The 21827-nt window shown below is 48.8% G+C and overlaps 1 protein-coding gene across 1 annotated transcript in view; it reads left to right on the top strand.

The window, feature by feature from the left end:
• The window catches only part of Drc11 (dynein regulatory complex subunit 11), a 170149-nt gene that overhangs the window by 137538 nt on the left and 10784 nt on the right, over nt 1–21827 (top strand). The window contains exons 16-18 of the mRNA XM_074069567.1: nt 6916–7002; nt 12920–13097; nt 19735–19973. Coding sequence (XP_073925668.1) covers nt 6916–7002; nt 12920–13097; nt 19735–19973 — 504 coding nt within the window. The remainder of the gene's footprint in view (nt 1–6915; nt 7003–12919; nt 13098–19734; nt 19974–21827) is intronic.

The following is a 21827-nucleotide window of genomic DNA, read 5'->3' as shown; positions in this document are numbered from 1 at the left end:
AGTAATAGCATCAGCGTGTTCCTTCTGCTGCAGCTGACATGCCCCCAACATGTTGCCTGTCAGATGACTTTGCCGAGTCTTTCCCATGATTCCCTGTATCCCAGTTCCCCTCTGTTCCTCAACTCTGCCTCAGTTTACCTTCCTTTCCATCCAGCCAGGCTCCTGGCTCTAGTACACGTCTGTCCTTCTGTTGATTGTTATTTATGGTTTTTAAATTAATTAATTAAGCTAACCTCCAGCAAGAACCTGAAACAACTTCCATGACTACATAAAAGGTATTACAAGGAAATAGAAATTTGTGATAAAATTTTTAAACCAGTGAGAATGCAGAACAAAACATCTTGACATATTAATTATTTAAATAGACATCAAGCAACTAGAGCACAATACTGTGACTCTCCCCTAATAAGCCACACCCTTCAAATCCTCCCCAGCATGACAGCACCCTACCAGTTCACACCCAGGAGGCTACACACCTCCAGGCAGAGGCCAGTCTCCACCTCCTGCATGTCCTTTGCCTCCTGCCACAGACAGGGGCAGCTGCTCTGTCAACATGGATAGAGTAAAGAGTGAATGAGTGGGTGAGAGAATAAATGAATGAGTTGAGGGAGTGAATGATTGAGTGAACAAGTGAGTGAGTAAGTGAACAACTAAGTGGACGATTGAGTGAATGGTCCTATCCAGTTTGATAGACTGAGGCACAACATTCAAAAAACAGTAGCTGAGTTTTTTCTTACAGTTCTCTATGGCAAGCAAAGTAGGTCCCTATGAGACAGAATCCTTACAAGTACAAGGGGTGATGTCAGTTACTCATGTGCCCAAACACAAGCAGGTTCTAACTGCCCTGTCACTTCGCCCTGATCTATGCTGATGGTGAATGCTGCACGGTACCCCTCGGAGGACATGTAAGATGACATCCACGGAGCCTTAGTTGTTTTTGTTGTTGGGTTTTGTTTTGTTTTGAGCTTCCCAGGATGTGAAAAAGCACTCCTAAGTGGAAGTCCACCTTATTCCACAATTGACACTGAATTAAAACTGATAGTGATATTTGATGGGACTGAAGAGCCCTCTGCTGGTAATGGCCCTGAACTGGCCAACGTAACTTCTGCAAAGTTCAATTATGAATGAATTGCATTTAATTGTCCATGACCTTCAACTATCTGTGAGTAATTTAAATGAAGCCTCTTCATAGCTAAATGAAAATTAAAAGAGCAAAGGGTGCCATTTTTCATTACCAAATTGGCAGAATTTTTTGTTGTTCATACTCATAGAGTAGGGAAAACCAGACCCACTCACTTATTGCTGGAGAGGGTGTGGACAGGCAGAGCCTCCACAGGGAGGATGTATATAAAGCCATGCAGAACACACAGGCCCTTGTGCCCGGAAGGGCCTCCCCCCACCCCCAGCAGGCGTCCTGGGACCCCAGAGGACCATTGAAGCACTATTAGGTCCAGTAAAAAGTCAGAAACCATCAAAACGTTCAAAATCAGATTAGAGTCATGAACTACGGTGCTTCGTGTTTCCTGTTTCTCTAACTATTGTGTGAACAGGATCTGTAAAGACAGGAGACCTTTGAGGACTGACACAAGGTGGAAGGAGGAAAGAAGGTGTTAGCCAATCTGCACGGAAAGTTCTACCTGTGGACACTGTCTTCTTCTGCGTACCTCTCTTGTGTCAACGGCACTGCCCCTCAGCAGCAGCCCTTCCTCATGCCCTCACCCCCCCAGTCCCTGTGCCCCAAAGACCAGCCTCTCCCACCCAACTCCTCCTCCCACATTCAGCCCAGAGTTTGGAGCAGCCCTGAAGCTCTCCTGCCCTTAGCTCATATCTGCCTGTCTTTCTGAGAGAGTGACACCTCAGTCCACCCCTGCCAAGGCCATCAGTGACCTCCTTGTTACCAAGCCCCCTGTGGGCACTGCCCACCACTTGCTCCCATCCTGCACCTTCATCTTTTCTTGGTTCTGAGATGCCTCTCTCTCCCATGCTCCTTTGCTCTCCCCTCCCAGCCAATCATCTTCCTCCTCCACCAGCAGATTTCCTTCAGAGTCCCCAAGGCTCCCCTAGCCTTCGTCTGGCCTCACCCCACTGTCCCCCTGTGACTCTGGAGTCCTTCCAGGTACTCTCCAGGCTTCTGCACCCTTCCTCCCCACCTCTCTCCTAGACTTGTCAGTCATCCCTGCCTGCCCAGCTGCCCTCAAGGTAGTGGTGGTCCTAACTGACCTCATCATTTCCTCCTTCATCTGGCTGGTCCCGTTTTTGAACTCACTATCCCCTTATGCTCCAGGTTCCCAGCATGGAGGAACCTCCCACCCCCAGCCCACATCCAGTTCTCATGATTCTGGCCACTTCTAAGCATCCCTCACATCCATTCCATCCCCAGTCCTCTCTGCCACCTGGCTACCCTGGCTGTCACCTCCTCCCCTCCAGAAGCCTCCAGCTACCCTTGGCCTTCAGCCTCACCCCTCTCAATGCCCACTCCCCATGCATTTCACCTCACTGGGCCTCACATGATCACCAGAGGGACCTTTCTGTACTGTAGATAGGATTCAAATTCTTACAAAAGTCATCCTGGGCTCTCCACACCTTATAGGATACAAGCAAACCTTATCAGCCTCACATTTGCCCTCCTGTACTGTCCTAGCTCATTGAGGTGGGGGCCTGTGTTGTTGGTCATTATTGTCCTGGCACGCAGCACAGGGGCAATAGCTCAAAGCTCCTCTGTCCATGGTTTCTGAAGGAAGAAAGTGACCTCCATGCCACGCTTCAGGCCACATGTGGTAAGACCATTCCTTCCTCAGGAGCCAAGTAACTCTTAGAAGACAGCCAGCACCCCTGTGAGTCTTCATTCTACAAGGAAAGCAGCCTTGCTCCTTGGTCCTTCCTCAACTGCTCACTTGTCCATGCCTGTCTTCTCACTTCCAAAGCTGAGCACGGTCTCCTGCGGTCTTGTGACCACCACCACTCAGCTTCCCCAGAGGAAGGGCAGGAAACTCAGAGGGTCTCACTCTGGAGGAGATGACAGGGATGGTTTTCATAGTTTTCCTGCTGGGATAAAACACAGTAGAGGACACAGGCACCAGTGGCTCATGCCTGTAATCCTAGCTACTCAGGAGACAGAGATCAGGAGGATCAGGGTTTGAAGCCAGCTCCAGGTAATTTGTTCTGAAGACCCTATCTCAAAAAAAATCCATCACAAGAAAAAAGGGCTGGTGAAGTGGCTCAAGCCATAAGAGCACCCACTTAGCAAGTGTGAGGCCCTGAGCTCAAACCCCAGTGCCACCAACAAAAAGGGTCAGGGTGCTTCAGAAGGGACATCTTATGTCCCATGCCAGTGCTTCAGGGTGGCATTGCTTAACCACACAGGTTTGGGACCAGGGGGATCGGGCATACACGTCTCTGGTGCTGATCAGCACCTGATTCACCCCGCCATTGGCTCTGCCTCCGTGACCACATTGGTTTAGAGCGAGGGGCTCTGGTTCGTGCCTGGCACGGCTTGTGGTACATAGCCAGTGAGGCCTACAGGCAGTGTCATGGATCTTCAGGGTCTCTGCCAATGAGCCTTAGTTGTACTGCTGTCAACATCAAAAACTGTTTCTGTTTCATTTTATAAAACTTGAGCACTTCCGATCCATAGCACCCCAAAGTCCCCCTACACAGGTGTGTGGCCCAGGAAGGGAATTCCTTCACAGTGTGGGTTAAAAAATGCAGGAAGTATGGAATTCCCCCACAAGGTCTGAAGAAGCAGGCAAGTTAAAGGAACAGCATTCCTTCCACACTCCACAGAATGGTGCAGCCAGGTGTTTGAAACTCTAAATCAGGAGCGGAAATAAGACTACTGGTCTCAGGATGATCCCAAGTGCCTAAGCCTCTTGTTTTTCAAGTCCAAGTGCAGCTTGCTTCATGAAAAAGGCAATATTAAAGTACCAGACACTCCAATTCCTGTTAATAGAATTGGGATGGAGAGAACAGAGACACGCAGAAAGAAACCACGGGAAAACCTGCTTGCCAAGTGAAATGTGACCCACTGCTCAGCAAGTGCACAATGTAGCCCGGGATAAGAGATGGTCCTTGTGAAAATACTTCAAGAGGGGTGAAAAGAACAAGACTTTGCCTTTGGTATCATAAATTATCTTTTTTCCTAAAAAGCTTAGTACCTTTCACACATAGCAGTCCACGGTCCTATTTACTTTGGGGGCCAGAAGTAAAGAGGCTTTTGACTTAAAACAGCGATGGCTGTTTGGAGCCTATCCTGTGGCACTTTGTCAGCTCCCAGTGACTGCAGCATGACTGAATTAGAAGGAAGGTGGATGGACCCAATTGGTGGGTGAGGCAAGGGCGCACACCCACCTCTGTGGCTTGGGTAGAGGGTCCCACAGGGAACAGCAGGAGGCAGGACTCCCGGATGGAGAAAGGGAATTCAGCTTTGGCCTGGGTTGAATCCAGGAGCTTCTAGAAGGCAGGCACAGGTTGGGATGCAACCCTGGGGAGGGTGTGGCCAGGAGTTCTGGGTGTGGTTTTAGCGATGTCAGCACATAGAAGCCTCAAGAGTGGCATTGGAGATGCAGAGAACCCAGGACCATAGGGACCAAGCTAGGCATGTGTGAGCAAGCAGAGCAGAAAGCTGCAGTTGAGACTGGGCATCTTGCCAGGGCAGCACTTCAGCATCAGGGGGAGCTGAGAAGTTGATGATGGACAGCACCCTAGTTACACCATGGAGATAAGGTACAGGGACACTGTGTTCCAGAACTACTGCCACCACCACCACCCCTTCCCCCATGATACTAACAAGAACCACTGAGCTCTCAGGGAGAGAAGGACATCTCATTTTTTTTTTTTTGGTACTGGGGCTTGAACTCATGGTCTTCACCTTCAGCCACTCCACCAGTCCTATTTTTGTGAAGGATTTTTCGAGATAAGGTCTCGTGGAACTATTTTCTTGGGCTGGATTCAAACCACAATCCTCGTGATCTCTGCCTCCTGAGTAGCTAGGATTACAGGTGCAGCCACCGGCACCAGGCAGGAAGCCACATTTTTATCTAGCGGTCCTCTACCCCCTCACTTGCCTGCTGCTGTCCTACACATCCAGTGGTCTCTTTTCTCCAAGTTCCAAGCACGAGTTGCAACGAACACCACCTTATCGATGCCAGCTCCCAGGGCAGGTGGCCTAGCATGGTGTTGATCGGCCATCAGCTAGCTGATCTGAGACTTTGAACCTGCTGCTCCACCTCCAACTAGAAAACCATAATAAACAGCACCCAGTCAGAGGAGACAGTGCCAGGTAGCACTGGCAACAACACATGCTTGGAACTGCAGAGCAGGGGCAGGCACAACACAAGCTGCTTTAATCCGTTACTGCCACAGTCTGATTGAATTTGTGATCATCTTTTTCAGGAAAGAGAAAATATCTATTTGGACTCTGGTGCCAGCCATAAAGTCCATGTGGCCACCCCAAAATAAAGCGTTCACAAATGCAGAGTGCCCCAAACTCAGCAGGTCCTGGGGTGGACAGGCTGGTAGTGCTCTGTGTGAGTAGAAGCAATGTCCCATGAAGGAGAGCCAGGCTTCTGGGGTCAGCAGAGAGGGGAATGGGTCTTCATCGATCACCTGAGCCTCTCTGGGGTTACTGTCCTTGGTAAACAGTAAACAAGAGAACCATTGATGTGGCCTCTCATCCTGCTTCCGAGTTTGCAGCTGTGTGACTGAGCCCATCACTTCACACCTTCGAGCTTGACGTCCCCAACAGTAAACAGGAGGATCTTAGTGACACACATTCTGTGGGTTCGAGCTGAGGGTGACAAGTTACATGAAGCCCCCAGGGAGGAGGCAGTGCCAGGCACATGCCGGCTCCAGTGTGTAGGACACATGCTTCCGATGACCGGCGCACACGTGCTCCATCGCTAACTCCTCGCTCCACACACGGAGGCATCTGGTATTCAATTTTGTGAACCTGAATTCTTAAACTAAAGACCTAACCCTTCCTCAGTGGCGCTTGGCTACCAGAGTTTTCTCTCCGAATGTCGTAGTGTGATGGGCACTGTGGATTCACCCAGCCCAGGTGCTGGCTGCACAGGATCAAGCTCAGTCACTGTCCACTTTTGCTTTGAAGTTGCATGACTTGCCACTTGGAATATAATGCCAGAGGCAGACATGGCCGCCGGGGCCCTGGTGATTTCTCATCCCTCGAATGACTGTCTTGGTTTAAAATCAGACCTCTGCCTTAACGATGTTTTAAGAAATACATAAATAGGAGTACATAACACTGTGTTCACTGTGGCTGAAACAGCTTTTATCTGTCACAATTTCACACAAAGCACAAATTGTTGCAAAAATACCTGAACTTTGCTATCACGGGGGTGCTTTGAAGAGATTGTTAGGTGTGTAGCAATTACTCACTGGCCACATTCAGTCCTGTCCCAACTCTGTCATGAAGCCCTGCTCACCCTGGAGAGGCTGAGAGCCACCTTCCAGGGACAGCCTCGACCACAAAAGCCCAGCCGAACAGAGACGAACAAATAGCATCATGGGAGCCCTGTGCTAAAACCGGGTTTTCTCCTAGTAAGCAAATGTGAATAAACCTGGGAACAGCCAGTAGGCTGTGATTAAAACTGTGGCCAGACTCCCATTCATTTTCAGCAGAAAACTATTGGTTTATTTCAGAACAAAGTACTCAGGGACCTAGAGAGGGAATGTGTGTCCATCAGGCCCAAGGGGCAGAGGGGAGGCCGCCGCCCTGTCCCACCCTGAGCAGGTTCTGAGCTGTACAGTCCATGACTGCAGGTACTCTCTTGTGGCCCTACCATCCTTGGGGATGTCCCAGGAAGCCACGGAGTCCTGCTGTTGGCAGAGAGAGCAATATCCCCCTGGAGAGGTGGGGGAGATACATTCACCTCCATGGCAGCCCTTTGTCCTGTGCAGGTGGCTCAGCAGCTTCAGCCCTCGGTGGTGTGGATCGAAGACACAGAGAAAACCTTCTACAGAAGAGTTCCCCACGCGGAAAAGCTGGTGAGGACTCCTCTCCTCGTCACTTCATTTCATCCTCTGACCTCTTCCTTCCTCCACGGGGCCTCGCACAAGGGAGCCCCTCCACCTTTCAAGGAAATCTGCCTTTTCAAGGAAAAAGGCGCCGTGGGGGCTTTCGAATCTCCTGCAGTGGTCTCTCTCTGCCCTAAGTGCTTGTCTGTGTTTGAAAGAATCCAGGGGTTTGATTTTATGAGACATAATTTAGAGAGAAAAAAAAAAGGAAGAAAATAGGGAGGAAGGCGGGTAGGGAGATTTTTTTAACCCAAACATATGATTCAGAGGAAAGAAACAATTTAGAGAACCCCGCTCAGTTACAGTCAATGGCACACATAGGACTTATTATTAGGACTTCCTATTGTTCATAATAATAAATAGCACAAGGCCTGAGATTCACGAACAAAGGCCGTCCACAGCATTGCCAAGAGCCCCGTTCCAATTGCTTCCTTCCTTCTTTTCTCTCCTTTCAATGGCCCCCTCCCCCGTACTTCCCCCCGCAAATCACCAGCAAATTTCCCACACGTTAAAAAAAGAATTGCAGATACACACGATTGCTATCCCACATCAATTTGCACCAAAGCAAATAGTGGTTAACTGTGAGTTTCTGATGAAATTCATAAGGATTTTAATCACTTTTGAGCCTTATGTATTATACATCATTTGTTAGCAGGTAGAGATGATTCGGATAAAGGATGGAGGCTCAGTCTTTTCTTCTCCAAATGAGCCTTGATTGGCCTGTCATTTCGGAAACTCTTAGGAGGACTCATTTATTATTTAATCCGGGAATCCGGTGGTTAGCTCCCTCTGCTGGCCATGCTGCTACACTGAAGAAGAAGAAAAAAGTCCTCATCTTTGAAAAGTCGATGGTGGAAGAGCAGTGTGGGGATGTTCTTAGTCCAAGAGTCACACAGCTGAAGTCATCAGGAGTGTGGTTCACTGATAGGCAGGTGGTAGGCAGACACTGTCCTGGACCTCAGGGGACTTGGATTCCAGGCCTGCTCTGCCTTTCACTTTAGCTGGCAGTGTGTCCTTGAGCAAGTAACTTTAACCACTTGGAGCCTCTACTTCTTTAGCAGTACTGGGGTTTGAACTCAGGGCCTTGTGCGTGTGTCGTAGGCAGGTGCTCTACCACTTGAGCCACACCCCCAGCCCAAGCCCCCACACCTTTAGCCACCATGTTCAACGTTTCCAGCCAGAGCAGCCTCTGAATCTCTAACTTCCTCGCCCGACAGCTCCCTGAGATGTCTCTGTCAGCAGTTACAGCCCACTGCTCACCTATACCTGAGCCCAGGCCAATCAGAGGAACGTGGAACATTCATTAATAAAAGAGCCAGAGGACATGGGCGGGGCAGGGGCGGGGCAGCTGTCAGCAGGGACTGAGATGTGGGTCTATAGACACCTCACATGCAAGAAGTCAGCGTGAGAGGAGGGAATGGTAGAGGATGGGAGCCAGTGGCAGTGAAGACAGAACCCCATCTCCAGACCCTTCCCTGCATAGACCTTCTTGTGCAGACACAGAGTTCTTCTCTTTCCTACCCAAAACACCACCCAAGGCAGGATCCACTCCTGCAGGAGATGAAGGTCCCTGGAGCCCAGGCCTTGTGGACAAATTGGACATTGCTCTGTTCACTTCTGCATTAGAAGATCCATTGACTACCGGGGCAGTTTGCTACCCTGAAGACCACAGGTCACACCCTAGGACAAGCCCCAGAACCGTCTGTGGAATACAGCAGAAAGTTTCCTGAGGTCCCTAACACCCACAAGGCCCAGGGGCCTGTTCCATCCTGGGCTTAGACACTTCCTCCCAGAAGCCTGGGCCAGCCCCAGCAGGACACAGTGGAGCCAGGAAGAACCAGGCATGCTTAGCTTCAACACAGCCTACACCATGGAGATGGCAACATTGGACACACCCTAGAGCAGGGCCACGGAGTTCCTGCTGCCTTCCTGTTACTCCAGGGCCCACTCCTCCCTCCTTCCCAGCCTCTCAGCCTTGGAGACTTCTGAGTCTTCCCAAGGTCCTCAGCCTCCAGGCCTTGGGCAGTCACAGAGACACCTGATTTCTGAAGAAGAGACCAGAAGCCACATCAGCAGGACCCCAGGCAGAATCCTCACCAGCTCCTCACTGCATCGCTTGGCCACCTGGGACTCCTTTCTCCCACCCGCCCCAGCCACTGTCCCAAAGGCTCCCCCAATTCTTCAAGTATGAAGACACAGAGAAGCATATCCATGTGCAAAGAAACCAGGAGGCAGGGCGTCCCCCACCCCAAGCCACGACACAGAGAGTGTGTGCAGATGAGGGATTCTGCAAAAACCCCTAAAGGAATCTCACCCACAGTGACTGACACATGTCCCATGTCTCTACCTTTGGTTAAGGCCTCTCCATGGTAAGATGCATGCGTGAAACTCACTCCAGTATAAGCAATGAGGTGATGGCGATGGCCTGAAGGCTCCCAAGTGGAGCCCACATCAGGAAGTAACACTCCAGAGGCACAGAGCAGGAGTCCTGACCCCTAGGGCTGCTGTGGGCAGGAAGAGGAGGCACAATGCGCCAGTCAGGGCGACTTCCAGTGGCCCTGGGAGGGAAGCACAGTTTTGTGTTTTACAGAAGAGGTGGAGGCTTAGAGAAGGTGCCCAGCTGGTAAGGGGGTCGAGCAGGATTCAGGAACGGGGCTGTGTGCTGCAGAGGCCATGCCTTTTGCCCCGTGTGGATACACTCACAGGTTGACAGACACTGAGTACCCACCCTGGTTCCCCTTCTGCCACAGGGCAACCCTGTGAGGGATGGGTCCCCACCTGTCAACACACGGGTCCATTCTAAACCTCTCTTGACTCTTTTGTCCTAGAGGAATCCCCCATTCTTCTGACCCCTCCAGTTCCTCCATATCTTCCCTTCTAGAACTTCAGGGTGGTCCAACCCTGAGTGCCACACCCCTGTGACTCTTGCAAACACAGCCCTGCCCCGTAAAAAGCCTGGACAGTGCCGCTCCCCTCCCCACTCCCCCCAGGAAAGAAGCCATCCTCTCCTCCTAGGTGCCACTAGAACGCGACCGGTCAGTGGCTGTGTCTGAGTCAAAGCAGTAAAGAATGAGGAAGACAGCCTACTCTTGCATTTTCCACACCATTACCTTTGTTACTTCATCTAGCCCGCGCCTTCCCTGACATCACCAGGGAATTGCTCGCTTTGTTGGGGCTGCCACCGCTAACTGCAGCCAAGCAAATTGAAATTGCTGTGTGGATGCCAGTCACTAATTTGAAACTGCCCACAGTAATACAGTTGTGAGGGGCTGGCAGGCCCAGCGGTGAGGGCGGCTGTTGTGGAGGTTGCCAGGTGATCAAGGGACGTTTCCTGGAGTGATAAATGAGCCTGCAGGTCTCCGGCAGAAGGGACCGATCTGAACGGGAGCCATGGTGGCCCAAATGCAGGGAGACTAGTGGCTGAATGAACACACTTTTTCTTTCCACCACTACCAATGGGACTGCACCTCACCCAAAGCGAGGATGTCACTCTGGATGCAAACCAGGGTCAACATTTGTCATCCAAATAAGCTAATTAATTTCGGTGTCCCTGCTATTTCAAGACACACAAGTAGCAATATTGTCTCCTTCCTAAAAAAGGACAGCTGGAGTCACTATTACCATAACAACTGGGCTGCTGAAAATCGGCTCAGATCTTGCAGGTGCCTCTACACCCTGGGAATCTGTCCTCAGCCACACCAGGACCCTCAGACTTGTCCTACTGCCACTAACCTTTGGACAACCCTCAGTGCTCCCCACCATCCCAGTCATCCCACAAGGTTTGTTTCCCCCTGGAGTTTTTCAACCCACACCTTCACCATGCCACACAAACTTCTCTCATCTAGTTCTTTGTCATAAAAGTGCAAGATTTCTCTGAAAACTTAAAATACTTTGGTTAGAAATTTCAAAGACCTAAATAAATGAAAAGGCAGTTCGTGTTCTTGGCTTGCAAAACTTAAACTGCTACAATGACAGTCATTCCCAAATCAATCCACAGATTCAACACCATCTCCATAAATATTCCAGCTGGCCTATTTGCAAGACTGATAGGCTGACCCTCAGACTTCATATGGAAACTCAAGGGAACCAGCCAAGACGATCTTAATGAGTTAGAAGGAGGTCTCCAACATTTCTCAATTTTATTTCCCAACTTACAACAGCATTGCAACCATCAAGACAATGTGGTGCTGGCAGAAGGAGAGGCACAAACCAATGGTAGAACCAAGGGTCCAGAAGTAAGTGTTTACATTTATAGGCAGTTGATTTTTAACAAAGGTGCCAAAACAATTCAGTGCAGAAATCATCTTCTCAACCAGTGGTGCCAGGACAACTGGATAACCACCTACAAAAGAATGAAGTCGGACCCCTACCTCATGCTGTATACAAAAGTCAAACTCGTAATGCATTGAAGATCTACAAGTAAGAGCTGAAACTAAAACTCTCTTAGAAAAAAATGTAGGGCCAGTCTGAACAACAGGGGATTCTGGCAAAGTATCCAGTGTGCAGAATTAGAAGTGGAGCCTGAATGTGAGGTTGCTGACTCCTTCCATGAAGCTCTGAAGCAAAAGGAAGCACCAGAGATGCCTGTTGTAATAAAACAAGAGAAACTTCTGTAGTGGGCTCCTGCCTCACTCCACAGAAAAAGCAAACTTCTCACTCTAACCCAGAGGCCGGCCCCTGGTGCTCTGGCCTCGCAAACCTCTCTGCCCTCATCTCCTGCTACTCACTCTGTCTTGGGCCCTTCTGGTGCTCCTAGAACCTTCTCAGTACATTTCTAACTTGAGGGTCTTTGCACTTACTGTTCTCTGCCTGGAACTCTCTCTCCCAGCCCGTGGCGCCCTCTCCTGCCTGTTTCTCCTCAGCACACTGTCCCTTTTGCTCCATCAGCCCCTCCCTCCCAGCTCTCTCCCCTTTTCCCTCCTTTCTCTCTTCACAGCACTTACCCCTGGCCTATCATCACCTATTCATCTATGGACCTATTTTTTGCCTCCCCGATGCAGTGTCAGTTCCAAGAGGATAAGGATTTGTGCCATACTTTATCACTGTAGCTCCATCTATGTTTAAAATGAACAGATCTGGGAGCCTTTTGTAGGAGACAAGAGGGAGGACTGACCCTGAATGAACACATTCTAGGGACTAGGTTTCATGTGAAACTCTAAAGTACTGTCATCATCCCCACTTTACAGATGAGGCGAGTGAGGTCCAGGTGGGTGCAACACCTCGCCACCAGCCACAGAGCTAGAAATGGCAGAGGCTGGCTCCAAAGCCTGGATACTTAACTTCCAAGAGAGGAGAGAGAGGGAGCCCAGGCCAAGGCCCTGCGTGGACCTGGGCAGCGATACAACTGTGTACTTGGTTTCAGCCCTGTCACTTTCAGCAAATGATTCTCTGTTAGCCCCAGACCATGTTCCAAAGGCTGTTATACAGAATGGCCTGATGGGGAGGTACTCTGGGAAGAAGAAAGATTGGGGTGGCGCTAGGGCAGGAGGTGGAGTGTGGGTGCAGGTGGAAGGTGCTTCAGGAAGGTGAGTTATCGGGCATCACAGCTTTCCACTTGAAAGTCGGATGCTGGTTCCCTTTCTGAGGTCCAAGGTGCTTGAGTGCTCGGTCAGGTGCTTCCTTCCTTCTTTCCTTCCTCCCTTCGCAGGTTCCAAACCTAAATACCACAGGCCAAGGACAGGAAATGCCAGCAATTAAAAATCACCGGGCTGGGAAATGCATTCCAAGGGTCATCCTGGGACAAGTTGAGAAGTTGTGTTTATCAGAGCCTTGAAATCACCTTCCCAGTGCCTGCCACGGTGTGCCACTCTACTTCTAAGACTGCGATTGCTTGGGGTTTTCATTCTTCCTTCTATGTGCAGCTAATTTTTCCCCTCCCTCTTCTCAGAACGAACCTAAACGCTTGAAAAAACAGCTCCCAAAACTCCTGAAGCTCCTGAAGCCAGAGGACAGGATTCTGGTGGTGGGGACGACCCAGCGTCCCTTCGATGCTGAGCTGCAGTCCTTTTGCAGAGCTTACCAAAAGATCGTTTTGGTTCCCAGGCCAGACTACGCGTCCAGATATGGCAAGTATCCTGCCAGGCCACGGGGTCTGCTTGCAGGCGTGAGGCACAAGGGCAGTGGCCACGCAGCCCGCTGAGCAGCAGGTGGTCTGGCTGGAGCCTGGGTGTTGCAGAGGTTGTACATCTGGACCCAGGCAGACACTGGTCCCTGAATGGTGACTGTTGGAACCTAAGAGCGAAGGGTATATTATGGTTCTATTGGCATAGAATCAGATAGGGTTCTGATTTTTATCCCTGGCAGTAACACAAGCCCTGTGGGTACTGAGGACTTGTTAGTTTGTGTGTTTTGTTTTATTATATTAGCAGTACTGGGAATTGAACTCAGGATCTTGTGCTTGCTAGACAAGCACTCTACTGGTTGAGCCACACCTCAGCCCTTTTTTGCTTTAGTTATTTTCAGATAGGGTCTCACGATTTTGGCTCAAGCCACCCTCAGACCAGCCTACCTATGGCTTCCTGCATAGCTGAGAAGATAGGCAGGAACTGTGTCATCTAGCTTGTTTTGTTAAGATAGGGTCTCACTAACATTTTTGCCCAGGTTGGCTTAAAACTTCAATCCTGCTACCTCTACCTCTTCTGTAGCTGAGATTATAGGAGTGAGCCTCTGCAACCAGCCCTGATTTTTCTTTTGTCAGGTAGATGAGGATTACTGTCTTGTACCAAGGGACGGGGCAGCTGGCAGCTTTCCATAGAGCACTACTTCTTTACAGCAAGTTGACACCGTGAGCCTCCATGTTCTCATCTGTGGAGCAGGAGAACTGCTCACTTCACAGAACTGAGTAGCACTCATAGAAGATAGTTAGCAGGACTCCCACTCCCCAGGAGGCCCTGGGTGTTTGGACAGTAGTGGAGGTGGAGGAAGAAGAGACAGTAGTGGAGGCTGAGGAGAAGTAACAAGAGGGTGGCCAATGGCTGAGGGGAGCTGCAGGTAATTCAAGTCATTGTTTCTGCTATTCCTGGCTGCATCAAAACTTCCCATTGGCTTAAAACCATGCTCATTTTCTCTTGTGGATCTGAGTTGAGTGGTTTAGCCAGGGTGTGGTCTTTGATGTGTTGCGTGGGGCTAGAGGCAGAGGTCAGCTGGGGCTCCAGTTGCCTGAGGACTGGACAAGGCTGGGTGTCCATGGTGGTTCATGCCTTTGTCTGCAGTGATACTGACAATCAGGGTGAGCCAAGCCAGGCTGCAGACCAGATAACCCATACCTGACCACTCCACGCAGTGTTGCACATACCGTGATCTGAGAGGGAGTGTCTAACAGCACATATTTCAAGAGGTTCAGCAATCGCTGAAAAGATTCTTATGACCCAGCCTGAGAAATTACAGTGTCTATGTCACCACACTCTCTGTCAAGAAGACATGAGACCAGCCAAACTCCAGGACTGCTGAAGACACAAGAGTAAGGATCCCACAGGTTTGGCTTCTGCAGGACCATGGTCAGCACCACAGGCTCACCCACCGCAGTGTTGGTAGAAGTGGTGAGGGACCGGGTGTGGAGATGGTGGTGAAGATGTGGTGACAACATGCTGCTAATGGAGATGATGACAGTCACACAGGAGGGTGAGAGAAGTGATGGTGGCAGTATGGGGTGACAATGGAAAGGTTGGTGGCAATGGTGGTGGTGACTGTTGCATGGTGACAATAGAGACAATGGTAGTCACAGTGGCGTTAGTGATAAGGAGGGTTTCTGGGACCTGGTAGTAGTGGTTAGTATTAATGGTGGCAGTACACGTGACTAGGTCAGAAATGGATTCTACCAATCCTCCTCCAGGTTCTACCAGCCTACCAAGGGGTAGATTGTCCTATGTTGCTGTCCTGAGTTCCTGGTCAATTCTACTTGCTAAAAGAACAACCTTGTACTCTCGATGCATTATAAACTGCTAGCTTATTACCCACTCTGTTTGCAACATGTGCTTATTCTATCTTGATAAATTGTGCTCCTGGCTTCATAAGTCAATGTCATATTCAAAGCAAAGGAGGACTTTGGGCTCCATTGTGTCTCCATCCATCCAGGGCTTCTCCATCATATAGAGCTACACAAACCCACACTGGGTCCTTGAAGCCAGCAGCATAGGACAAACAGAGGGAAGGCAGTTTGGGGGATGTCACAGGAGACTTTAGGGACAAGATCTAAGAGGGTTAACACTTCTGCCCATACCACCTTGGCCAGAATGAGTACCATGGCCCCTCCCAACTCAGGGAGGCCAGAGTGCCAGCCAGTGCAGGGATGGGGAGCAACAGGGAGAGAGAGCAGGGATGGGGAGCAGTGGGGAGACAGTGCAAGAATGGGGAGCAGTGGGAGAGAGAGCAGGGATGGGGAGCAGTGAGGAGAGAGGGCAGGGATGGAGAGCAGTGAGGAGAGAGGGCAGGGATGGGGAGCAGTGAGGAGAGAGGGCAGGGATGGGGAGCAGTGAGGAGAGAGGGCAGAGATGGGGAGCAGTGAGGAGAGAGGGCAGGGATGGGGAGCAGTGAGGAGAGAGGGCAGGGATGGGGAGCAGTGAGGAGAGAGGGCAGGGATGGGGAGCAGTGAGGAGAGAGGGCAGGGATGGGGAGCAGTGAGGAGAGAGGGCAGAGATGGGGAGCAGTGAGGAGAGAGGGCAGGGATGGGGAGCAGCAGCCAGGTCCCTGTGGCCAGCACTAAGGGTGCTGCATTCCCGGCTCTCTCTTCTTTCTTTTTCGCTCTCTCCTTCCATCCTTTTTCTCTTTTCCTTCCTTAATTTCATGTACCCTAAGTTATTCTCATACTGCCAGGTAGGTACCTTTAGGTTTAAGCAGCTAGAGATGCTCTTGACTCTGGACTGAACGGTTTCTGTTGTTTGACAAGCTATAAGCCCTTTAACCCCCACATTGATTAATGCTTGTCTGGTCCCCAGACGCTGCATCTGTACAGCCAGAATTGATGTCCAGCATGGGCAATTGTGCTCTTTTGTCAAATGCCTGGCATCTCTAAGGACTCAGGCCACACTGTAGATTCCTTCCGAGCCTCCTCCCTGCGTCTCACTGGAGAGGGAAGAGCAGGTGTCCCTTCCCCTGCAGGCAGATGAGGAACCTGCAGAAAACTCCTCTCATGGGCCAGGGCCCCATTCACTAAGCCGCCTGCTTCTCACATCTTTCTTTCCGGGTGGTAATCTGTTCAGGCTGCCATTATTGCTGACATCATAAATGCTATCCAGCCTCCCCAGCAGTCACCTTGAAGCTTTCATAGCCACGGTGGCTGGGCATCTGTCTTAAAGAAAGACTGCCCCTGCCGTAGCTGTGATCAGAAGTGGTCTCGTCTAGACTGTCAGCCAGGGGCTGTAGATCCATGGCTGGGCCGGTGCTCAGCCATCTGTCTACCAGCAGAGGAGCTCCAGAGGTGTGTGGACACATTCACAATCCCACTTGTCAAATGTCTCCAGGCTGGGCTGGGGGGTGTTGGCACTGAGAGGCCAGGGGGCCCAGCCTGCGGACACGCAGACCTAAGATACACCAAACATAACTCAGTGTCTCCCTCCGTCCTATCCCTCAAATCAGGCCTCTCTGCAAAGAAAATCCCCCCAGGTTGATTAATGCTTTGTCTGGTCCCCAGAAGCCTCCTCTCCACAGTCCTAATGCTTCCCTCCTCTGGCCTCTCTTCCCTGGAGTCTGTCTGGTTAATTACCCAATTCATCACAGGCCCCAACGGTCCGGGTGTCTGATGGGATGAGTCCAGTTTTCGTTTTCACATTTGTCTAGAATTCAAGCTAGGGAGGGTCAGAGCTCACACAATTCTTGTTATTTCCCTTCTCTGCTTTTGTGAAATCCCAAATAAAATGAATGTTAAGGTACCAGTTCCTGTGGAGCACCCACCAGGATCGAACCAACTGGGGGTGACAAAGCAGTGAAACCAAAGACCAGACTCTTTCCAGTCTCAAGAAGGGAAAGAGAATGTAGACTGGTCTGAAGAAGTGGGAAGCCCATCACATCCAAAAGAGGAAATGAACTGCAGCCCTGCGCCCAGGGCCCTTCTCTGTCCTGAGCACTCTGGAGTCCTAACAGTGTCCTTGCCCACAGGACTGTGGTACATGTATGTCCCTGTGAGTTCATCTGTACCTGTGCTCCTAGGCCTCACCAGCAGCTAGTCACAGGGCTCCCGGAGGGGCTCCTGTGCCAACTGAGCCTGCCACTATGAGCCTCACTCCACACTAGACCACAGTGAAGACCCCACGGTTAATCGAGTGTCAAGAGCCCATGCGTGAGTGGTTTTCTGAAAGTCACAGGTGCAATTCTCTTCAAACTAATAAGAGATTTTCATCATCCATGACAAAGACTGCCCATTCTCTGGGTCATAAGGTGACCATGGGAAGTGGCCAAGTCCCCCACAGCTCTGACTGCCTCTCACTACTCTTAGGCACCTCAGCTAAGAAGTGGTGATCTTTGGAAAGTAACCAATGATTTAAGTGTTTTAAGGAATCTTGACCCAAACTCTACACAAATGCCAAGCATCATACATTGTAAATGGTGGGTATGTGTTTGCACAGACACATTCATCAGTGGCTGTACTCCATTACTGATGAACGCATCTTTAGGTACACAGAGGCTGCTCCTGGCCAGAGAGCTTCCAGGGCTGTGACAATGGCAGCCTATTGGGGGAAAGGAGGACCTTGCCTGGTCCTCTACCACAGACAGGATTCGTCCATGGGCACCAAGACTGAAGCCACTCTGAGTCCCTATCTCAAGTATCTTTGGAGTCTCCAGTTTTGGGGACGCCCTACGGCTCTCCCACAAAACATGTTTCCTTCTCTGCTTCCAGGTCACCACTGAGACTTGTGGGTCCTTTCTGTAGATGCTACAAGTTGGAATGGAAGCCATATCAGTTCTCAAGCGATGGTTCTGTCCAGTTGCTGTTGATTTTTGACATTTTTATCTGGGTTTACTTCCTGATTTCTAACTCTGTTGCAGTTATTCTTACATAAGGATTCTCCTTGCCTGCTAGAAGCTGTCTTTACACAAACATGCTTTGAGGTATTCTGTAGCTTATTTTGTGGTATCTTTCCTAATTGGAGTTTTAATAAGGGCTAGGAACTTCATTGCAAGATGCAATACCTAATAGAACCATTGTAGTAGCAGCAATAACAGGGCTTCTGGGAAGAACCACCCATCACGTGCTGGCACAGTGATCTACCAACTGCTTTACACACTGCTGTGCTCACTTCTCCCGATAGCACCAGGAAGCAAATCTTTCTACTCCTGTTTACAGACAAGACTAATTTGGGCTCAAACTTACTTACCAAGGAAGTAGCAGAGGAGGGTCAGGGAGTTAGAAGGTACTTTGGGCCATTGTGGCAGTCTCTAGTTGGTCTCACTTCAGGTCTCCATAGCTTGGAGACACAGGCCCAGCCCCTGGTAATCAGTGCCCTTGAACAGCAACTCAGCTCACCCAAGGTCCAAGCATGCCCTTGGAGAGGACAGTGGAGGTCCAAGCTGGGATAGCTTGTGGTCCAATGGCATCACTCTGTGTCATGGTTCACAGGTCCACTTCACAGTGGTAAGTGGACCTTTTCATCTTATCCATGGATTTGGGGGTGAAGTCATCAACAGACCCAGAGCTGACCCCTGACCAGACCTGACAATGCTTAGATCACATAGTAATGGTCGTATTTTTTAGTTTCAATATCCTTAAAGGCAGTCTAAATGCTTCGGAAATGTCTGGCCAGATCATCGTAGCACAGAGCCAGACCTCAGTGCTCAGACTGACAGCTCAGCAAGCACCCTTCAGCCATCATCATTTGGAAACGGCACCATCTTCCCAACAGCTCTCTGAACAGGAGGGACAAAGCTCTCCAGGCATAATATTTTTTAAATATTGTGCAGGAGTCCATTCTATCTCTAAAGTTAAGCATTAAGAATCATTTTACACTAGACACGGTGGCACACACTGGTCATCTCAGCACTCAGGAGGCTGCGTCAGGAGGATCACCAGTTGAAGGCCAGCCTAGACTACAAAAGGAAACTCTGCCTCAAAAATGAAATAAAATGAAAAGGATTATTTCATAATTAATTTTTACAACATCCCTGTGTATTCTAGTGTCCACTAACCCAGGCACCTATCTGATGGGTTTCTAACAGCCAACGTGCATTTACAGTGGTGGGAAGAGGGGAGAGAAAGGGCTATTTGCTCTGTTATGGCAACATCTAGTGTTATGCAGAACCTGGCACTAACTAATGGAAATTAGAATCCAAATTCTAATTCCATTCATAAAAATAATATGAAAATGAACTTTATAACTAAAAAAAGATATAAGTTAAATTCTCATTTATCCAAACTGGTTGGAAAAATGCAGAGATCCCACACACACCCTATGTGAATTTCCAGCTTTGAAACTGTTAAAACATCTTTAGAAGTACCACATTCAAACTGTACTGGTTTCATTTTTCTTTGTCAGGACATGAGGATCTACAGACCTAGGGCTCTCAATGTATGTGTCTTATGGTGGAAGAGTCTCCAGGAGAAAGCATTCAGTGTTTTGGCCTCCAGGTCATTTGACTCACAAATAAATTGGAGCAACTTCTTATCTGTTTCTTTCTTGATAAGACGCTGTATTGCATGGAGAGCTAGGCTAACACTGTTTTCTCTGCAGTAACCCTTGTTCTCTGTCTTTTCCACCATCTTGGATGCAACAGTTTTGTGGAAACAGATCATTCGGCACAATGGAGGAATCTTGACAGACACCCTGAACATCAGTTGCCTAGCAAAGGTCACTGATGGTTTCACCCAAGGACATATAGTTGAGGTGGTCAAAGAAGTACTTACAGACCGCAGAATCCGGCAGCAGGCTCATAAACCTCTCACTGCAGTGGAGTTTATTGCAGCAATAGCCAGCATGAATCCAGTGTACAAAGAGGAAGAAGAGAGCTTTAAGGTAAGCAGAACACCTTAATGGCCAAATCCTAGCAGCGAACCCTTGGCATGTGACCTCCTCCCTCTAGTTCCCTGGGTTTCACGAATCTGAACTGTCACATACAATGAAATTTGGAAAATAGGCAATTTTTATTGCAAAATCTTTTAAGTCTCAGTAATAAAACATATGTCTTACAAATGTTATAAGGTCATGGCCCAGGACCTTATAGATTAACAACCAAATTGCAGAATTAGGTAGCATTACTATCACTTAATAGTAAGTTCAAACTAATGCTGCTTTGTCCCATTTTTTGCCATGGGGCACTTTAGTTTCAGTTTTCAATGTACTTGCAACAGGAGACCACAAGGGAGCTCGGCAGAATTTGGTTTATCAATTTGGGGGTACATCCTGACCAAAATGTTGTAGGTCTCTATGAAACTTGGAGATCTCTCTTCCAACTCCCTCTTTTGTAGAAGATGATGAGAGTCATAACCTTTGTCCATTCATGTAATTGACCCAAGGCACAATCAAAGGTGAAACCCCATCCCTGATGCCTTGGCCAGTGGGCATTCCTCAAGCCCTACTTGCTCTCCATTGGATCAGAATGAATACAAAGTGTGCCCTTTCTCTGCCTGAGGTAGTTCCCTTGGCCAACTAGGAAGTCGAGGGAGAATTATTCCCATGCAATTGATGGTCACCAGGATGTATTGGCTGCACAGTCACCAACAGGAGGATTGAAATTCTCATTCAAGACTCACCTCTCTTAGCCTGCTTTACATTGGGAAATTTCCCCTCTATGGTGTACCACTCTTTCACCAAGCCTAAAGTCTCTGCTTCCTTCCCGGCTTGCCCCATGCTTCTGGGAAAGTTGAGAAATCCCAGAAGTAATGGTCTAGCACCAGGCTTAACCAGTTTTTCTGTAAAGGTTCACATAGTAAATGCTTTAGCTTTCAACAGCTATTCAACCTCATGGCACAAAAGTACAAAAGTGGGCGTGGCTGGGTTCCCATAAAACAACGGGCCAGGTTTGGCCCATTCTGACTCCAGCTGTAGCAAAACTGAAAAAAAAAAAATTCACTTCCATCCCCAGGTTTACCAAGCACTTGAAATAATATTCTGCTATTTCACTGTCTAAATTAGTATTCTGCTGAATTTAAGTGTTTAAATTTTGTTGTATTAATTGAAAATATTTATTGTCTTTGAGGATATATTTTATCTGAAATTCTCATTTTTTTCTCTTTTCTAGAATATTGCTTTTCCTCCTTATTTTGAGGAGTCGAATTTAGGGTGTTAAAGCTTAAAGTTGAGTATTTTTATTTTCTGAAGGGATCTCTAGGAGTTTTTGCTCCATGACAGGTGTTTGGGGGCTGACTATACTGCTCAAAAAAAAGGAAATATTACCATTTCATGACCTGGGGTGGGAACACCTATGCTTCTAGAATCCATTCTTGGTGGATTTCATCACTCATCACTTTTAAAAAAAAAATTAATCGTTTTCCCACTATTAATTCTGTTCCCCCAACCTATTTCTGCTTCAGTTATAGTACAAGGCACAGAGTCTAACCCCAAGTAGATGTTCAATACATTTGTCAATGACACATTTATTTAGCAGGTGGATAGATGGAATGACACAGTCACACTCTGAATAATGTGACACCACTGCTGAAGTTACTTATAATGGGCCCATTTATCCTGAGACATTTTACTTAATTGTTTTTCTGACAAGGTATCACACTAAGATTTTACAGATTCCCCAAACCCATTCTACTCTATTCCACTGATATGAGGGAGAAAATACTCAATGATAATGATGATGCAATCATGATTTAGACATCACAACCCCCTATTTTGCAAGTAAGGAGCCTAAACTATGGA

The sequence above is a fragment of the Castor canadensis genome, chromosome 4 (genome assembly GCF_047511655.1).
Source record: "Castor canadensis chromosome 4, mCasCan1.hap1v2, whole genome shotgun sequence".
In the NCBI taxonomy this organism is placed as follows: Eukaryota; Metazoa; Chordata; class Mammalia; order Rodentia; family Castoridae; genus Castor; species Castor canadensis.
Note: the sequence above shows the minus strand (reverse complement) of the source record. Positions and strands in the feature narration are given on the sequence as shown.